The sequence below is a fragment of the Notolepis coatsorum genome, assembly GCF_963971535.1.
Source record: "Notolepis coatsorum genome assembly, contig: SCAFFOLD_274, whole genome shotgun sequence".
Lineage (NCBI taxonomy): Eukaryota > Metazoa > Chordata > Actinopteri > Aulopiformes > Paralepididae > Notolepis > Notolepis coatsorum.
In genome coordinates this window covers 94992-114450 of record NW_028171072.1, presented here as the reverse complement: position 1 = coordinate 114450, position 19459 = coordinate 94992, and the positions used below count along the sequence as shown (strand labels likewise).

Below are 19459 nucleotides of genomic sequence, written 5' to 3'. Positions count from 1 at the left end.
CGGTCTGGAAAGCGCTGCCCGCAGTCACACAGCCAGAACCGACCGGCTGAAGAACAGTATTTTCCCCCCAAGCCATCACTCCTCAACAGAGCCCACTGACGCCCCCCCCCCCCTCCCTGCTCTAACCCCCTCCACATTGCTCATTGCACATCACACAACATACTTTTTTCCATGTTGGAAATGTACATTTCTTTTGTTATTTAAATTTGTATAATATCTATCCTGTTATCTGCACTGCACACCTTTTTAGAACTGTATATATGTAACCTTGTTGTCTTGTATGGATAATTACACCCCATCACAAAATACACTTTAATACATTCCACTAATAATCCTTAACGTTTTATTTTATTGCTTTCGTTTTATTTCATTGCTTTCGTTTGGTTTTATTGCACTTTTGGGAGCTAAGTCTTTTATTTTGAAATCGACACCGCCCCTTCCGGAGCACAAATATTGTCTGCTTCCTGGTGATACGTCAGTCTCACCGGGAACAGAGAGAGCTCATGTGCTGCAGACGCCATAACTGTATTCCTAATGCTGGTGCATTTTGTTGCCTTGTAACCTAACAGGTGAAAATAAATACGACCAACAGTCATTCCATGTCTGTCATCTTTAAACACAACGCCGTCACAGAGTACACCGGTCACATATAGTTGGGCGGCCGGGTAGCGCAGCGGACTAAGCGTCTGTCTACCACCACAGAGACAGTGGGATCGAATCCAGCTGTGGTGCTTCCGGGTTGGCCGACCGTCCATACACTGACACGATTGGCAGTGTCAGCGGGTGGGAAAGCCGGTGGGGTGGGTCCTGGTCGTTGTAAACAGCGACTCCTACAGTTCGGTCGGGGCGCCTGCACAGCGAGGGAAAGATCTAGGAGAGGTAGTGTGACCTTCCACACGTTACACTCCCCCAGTGAGAGTCCGCGCTGCCAGGTGAAAAGAAGCGGTGGGCTGGCTACACATGTGTCGGAGGAAGCATGTGATAGTCTCCACCCTCCCAGACCGACGGTAGTGGGTAGAGTGCGCAACGACCAGGAAGGGGATTGGGAATTGGCATAACGACTAACATTGGGATGGGAGAAAAACGGAAAAAGAAGGAGGAAAAAGATTAAAAAATAAAAATAAAAATGTAAACTGTATATAGTCATCTTTATTTGAGTCATATTTTATCTTATTCTATTCTTATTCTATGCTAATTTAATTTAATTTATACTATTGGATGCTGCTATGGTTGAGGAACCACAATAAACTGAATTTCACTATTTTTGCTGTAAAGTATTGAATGAATGATGTGACAAAGGGGGGGGGGGGGGGGGAGCGGGGGGCGGGCTAAACAGAAGACCCAGCGCTTCACTACCACGGAGGCCGCGGAGGAAACCACGTGGCGATGGCCGTCATGTCAGCGTGGGTTTGGTTTTAGCTTATATTCCCGCGTGCTTCGGATGTATTTTGGGGTTTTCTCTGGTGAGCTGTCAATCGCCCAGACACCAGTTAATTGCCACGCGGCAGAGGGCGGGTGTGTGTGGGCTTGATTGGCACCTGATTGGTGTCAGGTGTGCTGCAGTGCCATTATTAATTAAGTAGGCTTGGGTTCAGATGCTTTGTTCGTCTCTCTGCAGCCTCGGGTACAAAATCAACGTGGCTGGATATGGGTCAAGGAGCGATAGGGTCAAGATGTGTATAGACTGACGCTGGGTCATTGTGGATTGAATAGTACCTTAATCATTGTGGGGAAAACATCCAGATGGGCGGTGTGAGTGTGGAGAGCCTGAAACTGTCAAGCATGTTTTTCTAGAATGTGACAGGTATAGGAAAGAAAGGGACATCTTTTATAAGAGGTTATCAGTATTAGGAGTTTCTTCTTTCTCTCTAAAATCTTTCTTTGGCCTGAATAATGAGAACCACCAGCTGATCACAGAGGCAGTGCTGACATTTCTCCATGAATCAGAGTTGTACCAGAGGATATAATGTTATTTTATTTATTTACACTGCCGGAAAAAGAAAGAAGACAGTGTGTAGGAAGACGGGCAGAGAGTGCGCTCGTCGTGTTGCCACGGTGACGCTAGGCCACACCCTCACAAACTAACTACCTCATACTATAGTCTACCCATATGACTCTGTATGATAGCATGTACAATAATGCTGTATATACATACATTTATATTATTATATTTGACCACATGTATACTGTTGTGAAGGGCCAGATTAGGCCGAATATATATATTTATTTATATATGTATATTTAATTGTATTTGTATATTCTCTAATATTCCCTGATATCCCTTGTATATTCCTTGTGCAATGTGCATTGAATATCCATTCTAGCCTACTGAACATCCCATAATAGTCTCCATTCTACTATTGGTCGAGACCTTGGTGCCAGGCTGCCATACCCCTCAGACCCAGTTCAAACGTACCGCTCGACATGTACGAACAGGTCCTAGTTCCGCGTAGGAATTTGGCTACCGCACCACTAATGGGACTATTTGTTCATAGTGCGTATATATACTGCGCTACTAAAGTAGGACTTTCTTTTCAGTCCAGTTTCTTACCCTCCAATAGAGTCACAGACGTAAAGCCTCCCCGCGATGCGACGTGTGGGAGTAAGGCCAAGTTCGCCTACCATCGGTATTGAGACATCGTGTATATTAATATTTGAATAGTCATATTTGGCACTATATCGTCGAGTTGGACGTAGTCTATTAAGCTAATAATAGTCTGTTAATATATAGTGCTTCGTGCGGTGAGAATACTACCGTAGTCAGTACCCCATCGTTTCGGGCAGAGAACTGGCTGCTTACCCAGGGTGGTTGACCCTATGTGAAGCTGCACCCGAGGAGCCCCAGAGCCGACGAGCGAGTGGACCTGTATACCGGATTATTCTACCGACGACAGCCCGCCTTCCCAGGCACGGATTATGCTTTGGATACTTTGATTATTCTATGGATAAAGACCCCCGACACTACCGTGTGTTGGAACCCCCCCCCCTGGAGAGGACACAAGGTGAGGAGACGCTCTGCAAGACGAGGTCTCTCCACATCTCTCCCCCATGGACCGGAGAGAGCCGGCCCACAAAGAGTCCACCTGCTTTCATCTGTGGTCCAAGGATCGCCGGCGCATTGAACGGCACTACAGTGGGTTCTCCTGGGATACCCTTGGCCGGACGAGGCAGCTGGATTCTACCCCCCCCCCCCTCCTACTCCTGTCGGCTTACAAGCGACCGGATTAACCCCCTCTAGTGTATCCAGCCTATAATCATTAAAGTATCATTGCTGTTATTCCTTAACTATTCCAGGTTGTATATTTACCACCTGCGCCTTCAGAGATTGGACATTATCTATTGATATACCGACGAATACTCCTTGCCATAAAAGTGCATACTATTTCAATTCATAAATGTAATTAAGTGATAAAGTGTTTAGTCTACACACCATCGCTGTGTAGGCAATAAAGACCTATTTCTAATTCGTACATTTGTGTTGGATCCGTTTCATCTACGTGAGAGTGTTCATGATAATATATTTATGCCGTGTACTGGGTGGCCGAATATTAAGTACAAAGGTAGTGGTAGTAAGTATCATATCTAGTAATACAGTCAGGGAATTGTACCCCTCAGTTACAATTGGTCCTTCGAGCCGGATGGGTAATCAGTGTAATATTAATATAGTGTTATTAATATTGAAATGGCCTATGATGAACACTCCACGAAACGATCCTCCTAACCAACGCCCGCAGCGCGAACAACGGCTCCCTCAGTACTTAGAGGCTTACGCTGTCAGTCAACAACCTAGTCTTCTACTAACAGTAAACGCGGTAAAACTAGAAAGTAAAAGTATGTCTAACCCCAACGCCCAGACTACCCCGACCATAGAGGCCCCTACGGGCTCTAATGTAACTGACCAAGTTCACGGTGGGGACCAGTGGGAACCAGACATGACTTCACACCCCGCCAGTACTGAAGAAGTAGTCCCCGATGAGTCCCGGGAGGAATACAACGCTACCGAGAGAGAACTCGGCACGGAAGAAGACGGGGAGAGCACCGTGGAGATAGAACTCCAAGGCTCCGCAAGGAGTACCCCGAGGGAAGGCTCCCCTATACAACCGCCTTCTCCCAGCGAGGCAGAGAGGACCCTACAGCAGGCCTTCCTCATCAGCCTGAACGCCGCTGCTGAACGCGACCGACTGCAGATCCAGCAGCGGAGCGAAGAAGAGCAGATACGTCTAGAAATAAGACGCATTCAGATGGAAGAGAATGTGGCCCGAGAACGAGCCGGTGCTCAACGGGACGCAGCGCGCGACAGACAGCAAGCGCAACTAATAGAACAGCTGATCAGACGGACAACACCCTCTCCCTCCGCCAGAGGCTCCAGGAACTCGTCTAGACACACCTCCAGGGCGGCATCCCCTAGCCGAGTAAACAACCCTGAACTTGACCAACAGACGAGGTCTATACCCCCCACAGACCACCTCCCACCACCGGTCCAAGCGAGACCTAGCAACCGGGAAGGAGCAGCATATCCTGTGGAGAGGCTAAACCAGAGACTACAAGCACTGGATGACCTAACTGAAGACGAAGAGGAAGAGGAGGAGAACCACGCCCGAAGACAGCACAGTACTCTACCGGACCAGGAGGTCCGGTACGGCCCAGGCTATACTCCCGCGGAGCTGCGCTACAGACCCCCGACTCTATACACGGGTGAGCACGACGCACGACCCGCACCGAGGAACAGCACCTGGACAAGCGGGCCATGGTACACTGCCGGTACCAGCCCATACCAAGAAGCGGGAGGAGACTCGCCTAGGAGGCCTCTCCCCCAACGCTCGCCGATGTATCCACAGTCAGCGTCATACATTGGCACGCCTATGGTACCCGACTTCACCCAAGAGAACCGGGCCCAGTATACAGAACTCCGCATGTGTCTGGAGACCATGTTGGTGGATGTATTGGATGAACGCCACAAATACGCCATCCTACTGCAGCACTTAAAGGTGCCCCGCGCACATAATATAGCGCTCGCCTACGCGACTTCCACCACCCCATACACAGCAGCGCTGGTAGCATTGGACCAGAGGTATGGGCGCATATGGGATTACGTGATCCAGGAGATCCGACACATCGACCGCTTACCCCCAGCAATAGACAATCGAGCACTGGACGACCTGTCCATCAGAGTGCAGTCCCTGGTAGGGATGTTGGGAGCGCAAAGAGAGAAGGGGAAGTATGAACTTTACGCCAACTCAAATGTGGAAAGGATCCTGGAGAAGCTGCCGCCCGCTCGTCAGGAGCGCTTTAGGCGGCAGAGGGACCACAGAGACCCGAATGGCCCCGAACCGAACCTCCTCGATCTAGCAGACTTCCTGGCGAGAGAAGTCAGCAGCCTACGGCTAGATACATTCGGACGGAGCACCCCTGGCTCCAGAGAAGGAACCAGACGACTAAATGATGGAAGAAAATCGGTGACTGTGATGCACCAATCGGAGTCAGTACCGAGCAGCAGGAGCCACAGTACCCCCTCCAGAACGGAGAAGTGGAAGATAGTGTGCCCCTACTGTGAGAAAGAACACTGGCTAGCGCAATGTGACTCCTTCCCCAAGCTGAACGCGGAGGAAGCAGGTCAATGGATAAAGTCCAACAAGCGCTGTTTTCGCTGTGCGCGCTCACACATGGCAGCCGAATGCCGCTTAAAGAAAAGGTGCACCAAGTGCGATGGAGCCCATCTGGACATACTTCACGACAGTAACAGACGGCGCCCTTCACCTGCACCATCCAGCCGCAAAGCGAGCGTCATGTACATCGATCCCGCCAGCAGCAGTGGAGCCCGAGTACTCCTAAAAGTAGTGCGTGTGACACTAAGCTACCAGAATAAAGTCCTGGACACTTACGCCGTCCTCGATGACGGGTCAGAGAAGACCCTGCTGCTCGCCTCCGCTGCGGCCCAGCTAGGGCTGCGGGGAAGCGAAACCCAAATGACAATTCGGACAATAAGACGAGATTTGAAGACGATAAAGGGCGAGAATGTCTCATTCTCTATCGCAGCAAGCGGCCAGCCTGAGCGACGGTACCAGATTGCAGACGCTTTCACCAGCCAAGAAATATGACTGTCGCGGTACACATACCCCGTCGCCAAGCTGATGGAGAAATATGCACATCTGCGCAAGTTACCGATCCCGCTCATAGACAATGCTATGCCGACCCTGTTGATAGGCTCCGACCATGCAGACCTCATTGTCCCGATAGACCGGGTTCATACCGGACCCCGAGGCTGTCCTGCAGCAGTCGAGACCCGTTTGGGATGGACTCTCCAAGGCCCGCTCGCCAAATCTCTCAACCGAAGTACAGCCACTAGATGTCTCCACTCCCGAGTCACAGAGGGAGAAACCGCACTCCTGCAACACGTAGAGCGGCTATGGAGCTTGGAACAAATGCCCTTTAAGAATGGAAAGAAAGACATTCGCTCTAAAGATGACATTTACGCCATTCACCTCCTCGAGACAGGGACCAAGAGAGTCCCGGTCAACGGCGTGTTGAGATACGCCACGCCACTCCTGCGGCGAGAAGGAATGCCTACTTTCCACGCCAAGACAGACGCCATAGAACGGTACCTGCTGAACACGGAGCGGCGCTTAGCCAAGAACCCCGCCCAAGAGAGTGTATACCGCGCTGAGATTGAGAAGCTCATCACAGCGGGACACGTCACAAAGATGGACATTAAAGAGGCTGACCAGACCACTGAATCGTGGTACGTGCCCCACCACAAGGTCCATCACAACGGTAAAGACCGCATAGTATTTAACTGCAGCTACCAGATCGGATCCCAAAATCTGAATAAAGAGTTACTGCCCGGTCCCACACTCGGCCCCTCCCTACTCGGCGTTCTACTCCGCTTCCGCCAGGAAAAGGTGGCCATCAGCGGGGACATTAAAGGAATGTTCCTGCAGGTGAGATTAGTAGAGGCGGACAAGCCCCTGTTACGGTTCCTATGGAGAGAGAAGCCAGGAGATGAGCACCCAGCCATCTACCAATGGGAAGTCCTCCCCTTCGGAACGACGTGCAGCCCCTGCTGTGCGACATTTGCACTACAGAAACATGTAGCAGAGGACCCAGCAGCGGACGAAGAGGTCCGACACAGCGTAAAGAACAGCTTCTACGTAGACAACTGTCTACAAAGCCTTTCAACCCAGGAAGAAGCCGAGGCTCTCCTGATTAAACTCCGCGCCTCGTTGATCAAAGGCGGCTTTGATCTCAGGCAGTGGGCCAGCAGCGATCCGCAAGTACTGCGCAGCCTCTCCTCCGAGGACAAGGCAGCCAGCAGCGAGACCTGGATGGCTACAATCCCGGGAGAAGCCCAGGAGATGACCCTGGGATTGGTGTGGCGATTCAAAACAGATTCGCTTCACTACAGACACAAGCCCCTGACTACGGAGCAGGGAAGGCCGGCGGCGGCGCCGACCACCAGACGGAGTGTGTACACAACACTCGCCCGACAATATGACCCGCTAGGATGTATTCTACCGTACACCACCAGGGCAAAAATGATTGTACGAGCATTGTGGGACAAGGACCAGGGCTGGGACGACCCCATTCCCGCACACCTTGCATCCACCTGGAGAGAGTGGGAGATGGAGCTCCACTCACTCCCAGGCGTTAATATGCGCCGAAGCTACTTCCCACCCACGGTGAGGCCAGAGACATGTAAAATGGACTTACACGTCTTCAGTGACGCCTCAGAGGTCGCATACGGATCAGTAGCCTACTTGCGGGCCCAAGAGAAGGGGGGAGAGATCTACACAGCATTTGTCCTCGCCCGCTCGAGAATAGCCCCACGCAAGCAACAATCTATCCCACGTCTAGAGCTCTGCGCAGCCCTAGCCGGAGCGCACCTAGCCACGCTCATCCAACGTGAGCTCACCATACCGGTGTCTAGAACAATCCTGTGGTCAGATTCCACGACGGTACTCGCCTGGATCAAATCGGACTCATGCAAGTACAAAGTCTTCGTGGGAGTCAGAGTCACAGAGATTCAAGACTTAACCGAAGAGTTAACCGGAGAAACAGAGTGGCGCTACGTTGATACAAAACAGAACCCAGCTGACGTCATCACCCGGGGGATGCCCCTGGATGACCTCACCCGTCGCAATGTCTACAGTGACGGCCCCGCATTCCTAAGACTCCCGGAAGGACAGTGGCCCATGCCTATCCCGAGGGAAGCAAGTCCAGAGGAGGTGGAAAATAAGAAGTCTGTGTTCTGTGGATTGAGCACCGTAGCCTCCACCGACCCTAACATAGACGATTGCACGTCCATAGAGAGTGCACAACAAAGAACATTCCTGCGGTACCACCCGGAGTGCAAGTCCCCCGCTGATATGTCAGCAGCTAACTACGAGAAAGCAGAATTGCTTCTACTGCAGCGAGCCCAGAGAGACTCGTTCCCCGATGAATTGGCCTGTCTACAGGGAGGAAAGCCCGTCCCATCCGACAGCAGATTAATTCATCTGGCCCCCGAGAGCGACGCTCATACCCTCATCAGAGTGGGTGGTCGCCTACGCAGAGCCCCCAATCTACCGGATGACATTAAATACCCGATCGTATTGAACAGCCGACACAAGGTCACAGAGCTGATTATAAAGAAATACGATGAGGATGTACATCACGCAGGAGCAGAAAGAGTCTTCGCGGAAATCAGACGTCGTTACTGGATCCTACAAGGAAGAGAGGCGGTACGACGCTTCCAGCGAACATGTCTAGACTGCCGCAAGTGGCGCGCGCAGCCCAGCATACCAAGGATGGCTGACCTTCCTCCATGTCGCCTCCGAATCGGTGACAAGCCATTCCACTCAACGGGTATGGACTGCTTTGGCCCGCTGCACATAAAGAAAGGAAGAGGAACCGAGAAGCGGTGGGGTATTGTATTCAAATGCATGACCACCAGAGCGATACACATCGAGCTTCTCCCGACCATGAGCACAGACTCATTCCTTATGGCCTTCCGTAGATTCACATCACGGAAAGGAAGACCGTCTACCCTATTGTCCGATCATGGGACAAACTTCAAAGGCGGCGAAAGAGAGCTGAGAGAGAGCTTCCAAGCTATGGGCCCAGAACTTAAGACCCACCTCGCTCCAGCACAGGTTGATTTCCAATTCAACCCCCCAAACGCACCCCACTTCGGTGGCACTTGGGAACGAGAAGTGCGCTCCATAAAGACAGCCCTGTACGCAGTACTTGGGGCCCAGACTGTGGCGGAAGAAGTCCTAATGACAGTCCTCACGGAGATTGAGGGAGTACTTAACTCGAAGCCCCTCGGATATGTCTCCAGTGATGTGGCGGATATCGACCCAGTTACCCCCAACACACTCCTGATGGGGCGGCTAGATCCTGCATTACCCCAGACAATGTACCGGCCTGAAGAAGCGAACGGCCGACGAATGTGGAGGTACAGCCAAGTATTAGCCGACAAGTTTTGGAGCAGTTTCCTACTGCACTACCTACCGTCTCTACAGACCCGCCAGAAGTGGGTAAAGGAGAGAGACAATTTGACAGAAGGAACAGTCGTCATGATTATTGATCAATCACTGCCCAGAGCTATGTGGCCGGCCGGCCGCGTAAGCAAAGTGATCACCGGTGCCGACGGCAAGGTCCGAGCAGCTGAAGTGCTCGTCCAGGGTCGCACTTACACCCGTCCCGTGGCGAGGCTCATAGAGCTGCCCCGACTCCCAGACACAATCGATGATGACCATGACCCTATAACCCTATGACTTTGTGAAGTTGACTGACCCCTACAGCAAACCCTTATGTGTAAATAGACAACGCGATTAATCTGTCTCTGTTTAACTGATTAGGTCTGGGACCAATCAGGGGGTGGCTGTTGTGAAGGGCCAGACTAAACCGAATATATATATTTATTTATATATATTTAATTGTATTTGTATATTCTCTAATATTCCCTGATATCCCTTGTATATTCCTTGTACAATATGCATTGAATATCCATTCTAGCCTACTGAACATCCCATAATAGTCTCCATTCTACTATTGGTCGAGACCTTGGTGCCAGGCTGCCATACCCCTCAGACCCAGTTCAAACGTACCGCTCCACATGTACGAACAAGTCCTAGTTCCGCGTAGGAATCTGACTACCGCACCACTAATGGGACTATTTGTTCATAGTGCGTATATATACTGCGCTACTAAAGTAGGACTTTCTTTTCAGTCCAGTTTCTTACCCTCCAATAGAGTCACAGACGTAAAGCCTCCCCGCGACGCCACGTGTGGGAGTAAGGCCAAGTTCGCCTACCATCGGTATTGAGACATCGTGTATATTAATATTTGAATAGTCATATTTGGCACTATATCGTCGAGTTGGACGTAGTCTATTAAGCTAATAATAGTCTGTTAATATATAGTGCTTCGTGCGGTGAGAATACTACCGTAGTCAGTACCCCATCGTTTCGGGCAGAGAACTGGCTGCTTATCCAGGGTAGTTGACCCCACGTGAAGCTGCACCCGAGGAGCCCCAGAGCCGACGAGCGAGTGGACCTGTATACCGGATTATTCTACCGACGACAGCCCGCCTTCCCAGGCACGGATTATGCTTTGTATACTTTGATTATTCCATGGATAAAGACCCCCGACACTGCCGTGTGTTGGAACCCCCCCCCCCTGGAGAGGACGCAAGGTGAGGAGACGCTCTGCAAGACGAGGTCGCTTCACGTCTCTCCCCCGTGGACCGGAGAGAGCCGGCCCACAAAGAGTCCATCTGCTTTCATCTGTGGTCCAAGGATCGCCGGCGCATTGAACGGCACTACAGTGGGTTCACCTGGGATACCCTTGGCCGGATGAGGCAGCCGGATTCTACCCCCCCCCCCTTCCTACTCCTGTCGGCTTACAAGCGACCGGATTAACCCCCCCTAGTGTGTCCAGTATATAATCATTAAAGTATCATTGCTATTATTCCTTAAACTATTCCAGGTCGTATATGTACCACCTGCGCCTTCAGAGATTGGACATTCTCTATTGATATACCGACGAATACTCTTGCCATAAAAGTGCATACTAATTCCATTCATAAATGTGATTGATTTGATTAAGTGCTTGCTCTACACACCATCGCTGTGTAGAAATAAAGACCTATTTCTAATTCGTACATTTGTGTTGGATCCGTTTCATCTACGTGACAGTGTTCATCATAATATATTTATGCCGTGTACTGGGTGGCCGAATATTAAGTACAAAGGTAGTGGTAGTAAGTATCATATCTAGTAATACAGTCAGGGAATTGTACCCCTCAGTTACAACACCCATCACCGTTGATTACTGCTACAAGGTAGTCAGTGGGGTCCCTCAGACCTTTAAAGAGGCCATAATGTCCCCTGAAGCAAGTAAATGGGAGAGAGCGATGGCCGAGGAGATGAGGTCCCTAGAGGACAACCACACCTTCACTCTCACCAAATTACCGGAGGGCAGACAGACAGTGGGAGGAAAATGGGTGTATTCAATCAAGGAGGGAATTGAAGGCCACGATAAATACAAAGCTAGGTTTGTAGCTAAGGGTTTCAGTCAGAGGGAGGGGATAGACTATGGTGAAACATTCTCCCCCACAGCCAATCTGACCAGTGTAAGGGTAGTGGTTCAGAAAGCAGCTGAGGACAATCTGATTCTACATCAGATGGATGTGAAGATGTGAAGATGTGAAGACCCATAGATAGGGAGATCTATATGGAACAATCCGAGGGTTACGAAAAGGAAGGAGAGAAGTTAGTGTGTAAGCTGGAAAAATCCATTTACGGCCTAAAACAGTCTGGGCGAAATTGGAACGAGATGCTTCATACATGCCTTATCAAAGATCACTTCCTACAGAACCCAGTAGACCCCTGTGTTTACTCGAGGGAATCAAAGGAGTCTGGGAAAGTGATCATCGTCATCTGGGTAGACGAGTTGATCATAGCAGCGGACAACACCAGGAGCCTAGCTCAGGTGAAATAGATGCTCTCCAATAGATTTAAGATGAAAGACCTTGGGAGGTTAAAACACTTTCTAGATATGGATTTTGAGCAGTCTGCCAATTGTGTAACAGTATCCCAGAAGAGATATGTGGAAAAGATTCTGAAACGTTTTGACATGCAGGAATGTAGAACAAGGGATACACCATGTGATCAAAAGCTGGACTACCAGGAGGATGCTCAGAAACTGACAGATGTAAAAATGTACAGGGAAGCAGTGGGTAGCTTCATCTATTTGACGACATGTACTCGCCCTGACCTATGTTTTGTAGTGAGTAAGTTGTCACAGCATTTTGCTGATCCCACAGAGGAGCACTGGATTACGGTAAAACATGTTTTTCGTTATCTTAAAGGTACAGCCGACAGACAACTGTGTTTCAGAAAGAGCAGCGAGGGCCTAGGGCTTAAAGCCTACAGTGATGCAGACTGGGCAGCTGACACCACAGATAGGAGTACCACCGGATATTGTGTGAGTTTGAACGCAAACAGCTCATTGGTTTCGTGGAAAACAAAGAAACAGCCCACCGTGGCTTTATCAACTTGTGAAGCCGAATATATGGCTCTAGCTATGACCATACACAGGCATGCGTTGTTCATGGGACGGGGTAGCACGGTGTGCAAGCTCACTCGCTATTTGCATATCAATAGCACCGGTCGTCAGGTGTGTTAAATACGTTCTCAGACACATTCACACCTAACTTGTTGTGAAGACGTGTTACATTCCATTCGTAGAGGAAATTAGGCACTGTCTTTAGTCTGTCCCCAAGCGAGGGGACATTAAATGCGCATTCGCGGGAGCGCGCGCACGCGCCGGGAGCGCGCGTGCACGTGGTGCGTGTCACCCCAGATGATTTCAATAACGCACCACTGACCATACAGGAGTGTATCTACCTGGAACAACTGCTCGAAGGGATGGATACCTATGTATATAAGAAGACTGTTGTTTATGAGGACAACCAGGGAACCATTGCGATTGCTAGAAACCCTGTGTCGGCAGGTCGATATAAAATATCATTTCATTAGATCTGTCATCAGAGAAGAAAGGATGACACTGATGTATTGTCCCACGGACGACATGGTAGCAGACGCAATGACGAAACCTGCCTCCAAATTGAAATTGAAGAGATTTGCAGAGGCCATGTTTGGTGTGTAGAAATTTGCATGCCATGTTCTGTTGATGTTTTTGTGGTTATATTATTTCCTTTGTCAAATGTTTTTCCAAGAAGTCAGCCAGTATGCTAATACAAACCTAAGTGGGAGTGTTGAAGTCAGAGATTCTGTGTAGGATTGTTAGTAACTGTCTAACTGCACATATGGCTGTTTACATTAGTAACTGTTTAGTTGCATATATATCTGTTTCCACTAGAGGGCGCTCTAGGCAGAGCCACTCAGGTACACCATCTTGTGGCGAGTATAAATTCAAATGTATCCTCCCATTTCCTTCTCTCCCCCATGTCTCTCAGTAAGAGAAGACCGATAGCAACTGCTGCTTAACATGTGATTAAATAAACCACGCCAGTTTGGGCTCAAGATAGAAATCATGCCTCTTGACCACATTATTGTCGCCCTATAGCCGAATTCTGTTAACAACTAGCATGTCAAGAAAAAGAAAAGAAAGAGTTCAAGAGTTTTGGAATAGGGAATGCAAGTAGTGAGATAGGGATAGGGGAGATTGTGATAAGCCCGACGGTACCATTGTCTGCTGTTCCACCATGGTTGTTTGAGGAGGTGGAGGTGGATTTACATTTATTGGAAAGAAGGAGGGAGAGAGGTGAGGAAGTGTTAGATAAATATGAAGTCAATAGTTATATAGAAAGGAAGTATGGAGAGCAGCTTAAAGTGTACACAGACGCCTCAAAGACAACCAGTAACAAGGTGGGGGTTGCATTTATAAGCCCAGAAATAAATATCATGGTAAAGGAGAGGGTGAGTAATAAATTCTCTGTATACAGGGTGAGTGAATGAATGAATGAATGAATGAAAACTTTATTTAACAGATTGCAGAATGGGTACAATACAGTATGGCTCAATACACACAATTGTTAAGGGGATGCAGACCAGAGAAAGACGTTTGTCTTCTTTACATCAGGGTCCCCCGTTTTCAATTCATAGTGACATTTATGACATACAACATACATGCCATCATGACATTTATGGCTTAAGGACATACATGACATACAGGTATATAGTAGTTACATTTGTGACATATAGGATATGCAAATATACAGTACTGTTACCCATAGATCCTAACAGAGATATGCAAATATACAGTAGCCTACTCAGCAATTTACTTATTTAATCAATTGATTGAAGAGGGGGGTTTAATTGTTATGTTTATGACGATCAGCATTTTGATAAAAAAATGTGTACTAGTAGACTATTAGAAAATAATCTTAGGTATTACAATTTCCTAAATGTAAAGATCAGTTGATCTAGTAACGTTATGTGAATCACCTACCTTGGCTTTCACAAGACACATGTCATTGATTAGCTGCCTGGTACTGTGCCTCTCTCACCCATCCACACACCATCTGGTTTTAGGCATCCAACCCTTTGTAAGCCTTAAGATCTTCATCCGTGTTGTAGCGGTGTCCACTTATAGTGCCTATAACCTTTACCTTTGGGCGCCAGACAGGTATAACCCCTGCCAATGAAGATAAAAATACCTTTTTGATTTGGTTAATTAGGCCTATAGCTCCGGCATAAGACTGTACCACATAAGACAAATAATAATAATAATTTTCATTAGACAAATAATATAATAATTTTCATTAGACAAATAATATAATAATTTGATTTATAGGTCTGGACTAATGGCCAAGATAATTACTAGGTGAGTTTGATAACAAAGAAACACTCAGGAGTCATGCCCAATTCAGTCAAAATGTCCATGTATTGGATATTAGTCAAAATCATAAGAAAAACTCTTAGAACACAAAACAATTCATTTACAGACCAGTTCGTTCACGCAGTTCAGTGCATTGGGTGAACAGGTATAGGCATTTGCCAATAGTTCCAAATGTCAAAGAGTTCGTGATGACCGCCACGCAACTGTGTGAATGAACGAAAAAATAGAAAGTCTCTAACGAAAATATGTGTGTGCGTGTGTGTGTGTGTGTGTGCGTGTGTGTGTGTGTGGGTGTGTGATGCGAGTGTAGGGGAAAAAGAGGGGCGTTGGACTTGGGCTGGAGGGGTAGAGAGAGAGATGTTTGGCTGGGGCTGGAGGGGTAGAGAGAGATGTTTGGCTTGGGCTGAAGGGGTAGAGAGAGAGATATAGAGGCGCGTTTGGCCTCGGCTATGTGTCGCCGTCGTTAGGAAGCTTGGAGAGGGGAATGTTTGAGTCGGAGACGCTTGCGTCACAGCCTCGGAACAGGAGCGCAACCAACAGTGCAGCGTGTACTTTACCGCACCGAAGTCCGCGTTGGGTGAAGATGACCAGGTCGTGGACGTCCGGAGTCTCCGGACTATCCCCGTTTCTCATCCATCCCGTGTTAGGTAATGTTTACTGGCCGTTTTCAACTTCTCTAACTCCGGTTCACGTTCTCCTGCTCCTCACATCGGCTGCACGTCTTCTTTCAGGTAAACAACATTCAAACTCGCCGCTCTCACTTCCGCGTCATGACTTCGCACGTCTCCTGTCTCACGTCTCACCAGGCCAACCCCCCACCGTCTGACGTCTCACCTCTTATCCGCTATCAGATCCCAGATGAGCGCATCCGTAATTGACAGACATAAAGGGACAGGCGCACTTTTACCTGGCAGGTTAAAGCCGCTCTGTTACACTCTCCCCCCCTTGTGAAAGACCACCTTTGGTGGTGAACACCAGTCACTCGAAACCCAGGAACTCGTCCTCTGAGCTATCTTCATTTAATATCTCCAGGACCTCCTTCCTTTCCTGTTCGTCCAAATCCTCCGCTGTAGGGTAGAAAGGTTTGAGGTTACAGACATGTACTGTTCTCACATCTCCACCAGTGTCCTCTCGTACAACTTGGTAGTTGACAGGACCAGTTTGTTTCATTACACGATAGGGTCCTTTCCACTTGCTGGCCAGTTTGGCAGTAAAGTTCTTGGCTGCACTGGACTGTGGAAAGTTCCTTACCCACACCCTTTCTTGGAACTTGAAACTGACATCCCTCCTGTTCTTGTTATAGTTTCGTAGCTGTCTCACACGAGCCTTCTTACTACTTTCCTCGGCTTTGGCGTGGAGAGTCTTCAGCTGATGAACCACATCATACGCCTGAGCATCAGGAGGAAGAGACTTGCCTCTCAGGACTTTGTCCATTGGACTGTTCAGTTTCCTTCCAAGCTGTAACTCTGCAGGGGTAACTCCTGTGGTTTCTTGAACTGCCGAATTCAAGGCAAATCTGAACTCTGGTAAGTACTGATCCCACTTCCGGTGGTTGTCTTCCACGTAGGAGGAGATCATACACTTCAGAGTGCGATTCACCCGTTCTGTCATGTTCGTCTGTGGGTGATAGGCTGTCGTAAGCTTGGGTGTCACTGTCCATTTCTCGCAGAGCTCTTTGAATAAAGACGACACAAACTGTGATCCTCTGTCTGACAATATAAAATCTGGCACACCATCTCGTAAAGATTTCTTTCTTCAGTATGCGGGCGATTGTCTGCGAGTTTGCTTGTCGCATGGGGAAGAATTCCACCCATTTTGTGAAATAGTCCACTAGGACAAGAAGATACTCATTTCGTTCTGGACTGCGTGGAAGGGGTCCCATTATATCTACTCCTAGCAACTCATTTGGTCCCTTTACTGAATGTTGCTGAATCATTCCTGCAGGCTTCCTGTTGTCGGACTTCAGGCTCTGACACTTCACACAGCATTTGACATGTGCCTTGACATCGGTCCACATTCCTGGCCAGAATGCCACTTCCTGAAGCCTCTTGTAGGTTTTGAAGATACCCCCATGTCCACATAGCGGGTTCTCATGATAAGCCTGGAGGACTTGCGGAATCAGGGTTGCTGGGACATAGACCCGATAATGACACTGTCCATCTTGTCCTTGTGTTTTTCGGTACACCTTATCCTCCAGGACTGAGTAGTCATTTTTCACAGAACTTCCTTCCTCTGCCAGAGCCTTAAAGATGGTCTCAATTTTGGCATCCTTGTGTTGTTCCTCCCATATCTGTGCAAGGGATATCGGAAGTGTTCCAGAATCCTTCTTGCCGGAATACAGGTTGCATCCAGCACCTGTTGGAATCCTGGAAAGTGCATCTGGAGCACTATTCAGTTTTCCTTTTCGATATTCAATGATGAAGTCGAATCGCTGAAGTCGCAGAGCCCACCTGATCAGACGACTTGTAGTCTTCGTGGATCTCAGGACCCACTGTAAGGCAGAGTGATCAGTGATGACAGTGAAGAGTCGTGGTTCCAGATAGTGCTGCCATTTCTCCAGAGCCCAAATGATTGCAAGACACTCTCTCTGTTGCAGAATAGTTGCTTTCTGCTCGGTTTAATGTCCGACTTGCGTACGCCAGCACTTCTTCAGTACCACCTTCCTTCTTCTGTGTCAGTATGGCTCCAAGACCAGTATCACTTGCGTCAGTGTACACAAGAAAAGGATGATCTGGGTTGGGGTGACCCAAGATAGGAGGAGATGACAAACATTCCCTCAGTTTGTTGAATGCATTCTGGCACTCAGGACTCCATATGAATGGTCGCCCTTTCTTTTTTAGATCATTTATCGGCCCAGCAATCTTGGAGAATCCTGGAACGAATCTGTGGTACCATCCGGCAAACCCCAGGAACCGCTGAACCTCTTTGATATTCTTCGGAACTGGATAGGTTCGGATGGCCTCAACCTTGTCAGGGTCTGCACAAACTCCCTTGGCACTGACGATGTGTCCAAGAAACTTTATTTCCTGGAGGCAGAACTTGGACTTCTTCAGGTTGATGGTCAGATTTGCTTTTGCAAGCCTCTCTATGACTTGCTGTAGATGCTGGAAATGTTCGTTCACAGACGTAGAATAAACAATGATATCATCGAGGTAGACGAGACAGATATTACCACGGAGATCTCTCAAGACAGTCTCCATTAGTCTTTGGAATGTCGCAGGAGCATTTTTCAGTCCAAAAGGCATTACGTTGAAGTGGTACAACCCACGAAATGTGATGAATGCAGTTTTTGACTTGCTCTCTGGATCCATGGGCACTTGCCAATAGCCACTGTTGAGATCAATCGTAGAGAAGATCACTGATCCAGAGAGTGATTCCAGGATCTCGTTGATGTTGGGTAGCGGATACGCATCAGTTTCGGTCACCGCATTGACCCGTCTGAAGTCCACACAAAAACAGTGACCTCCATCCTTCTTTGGAGGCAGCACCACTGGGGAGGCCCATCCTGAGTATGATGGTTCGATGATCCCCGCACTTAGCATATCTTTCAGTTGCTCCTCCACAATGGCTTGCTTTCCCGGAGCCATCCTGTATGGCCTTTGTTTGATCGGCACATTGGTGGTGGGGTATATCTTGTGAAGTAGCACATCAGTTCTCCCCGCCTCATTTGTGCACACTTTGGGGTACGACTCAAGAATTCCTCTTAACTGCTCCTTTTCATCATCTTGCAGTTGCGCTTGTGTGACAGCATTGTGGATATACTCCTTCGCATCCAGGCGTACAGGTTCCAGTGTCAACACAGGAGGAGGAAGAGCACTTATCAGGCATAATTTCCTGGGATAGTGTCGTTTCTCCTTCCTAGGACCATTTGCACTACCTGGTTGAAATGGAAACATTTCGGCAGGGTTAGATTTGAAACTATATTCCCCGTCTGCCACGTTGATTTGTAGCCCACTGAGAGAAATGAAGTCCAACCCCAGGACAACTCCAAAAGCCAGGCCTCTCTGATCCAGCACGACTACTGGTAAGGTGAAAAGTTTCCCGTGAAGGTCGATTTCCAGCTTCCCCCAACCAAGTGGAACTTGTGCCTGTCCATTAGCAAGATACAAAGGTCCATCTTCCCAGGGAGTAAGCTCTTCTTTGGTTCTGTTGAGCTCCGCCCATAGATACTCATGGAGAAGGGTGTAACTTGCACCTGTATCCAAGACAGCCTTTCCCCGCCAGGCTCCCAGAGTGATGGGTACCACCAATAGGGTAAGTGGGCCACAAGGAGAACTTTGTTTTGAAGTACTCGGAGAGAGGTTCTCCACGGTAGGTTGTGCTGACTTGTCACGTCGTTTTGAGGTGACAGCTGTGGACACCAAGCTGTTACTTGGGTGTTGACCTTTCGGCGCAGAATAGGTTTTCTGTTGTCGATTGAAAGATTTGGAGTGGTCAGGAGGTGTATATTGGGGACAAGATCCAGGAGGATGTTGTCCCTTACATCTCCAACACATCACAGGCGGTCCATCCTGGACTCGATTTGGAACGCTGGGCGTCCTATTCTGAGTTTGAGGAGCTCTTAAGTTGGTCCTCTTGTCATACTCAAGTTGGAGCTCGTGATCCCTTTCAA

General features: G+C 48.7%; 1 protein-coding gene across 1 annotated transcript in view; it reads left to right on the top strand.

Annotated features, from left to right (window-relative positions):
• The window catches only part of LOC311248354 (ADP-ribosylation factor 1-like), a gene marked incomplete at its 3' end in the record, with an annotated part of 98089 nt that extends 82364 nt beyond the window's left edge, over nt 1-15725 (top strand). The window contains exon 6 of the mRNA XM_084339251.1: nt 15654-15725. Coding sequence (XP_084195377.1) covers nt 15654-15725 — 72 coding nt within the window. The remainder of the gene's footprint in view (nt 1-15653) is intronic.
• Between the last annotated feature and the right edge of the window lie 3734 nt (nt 15726-19459).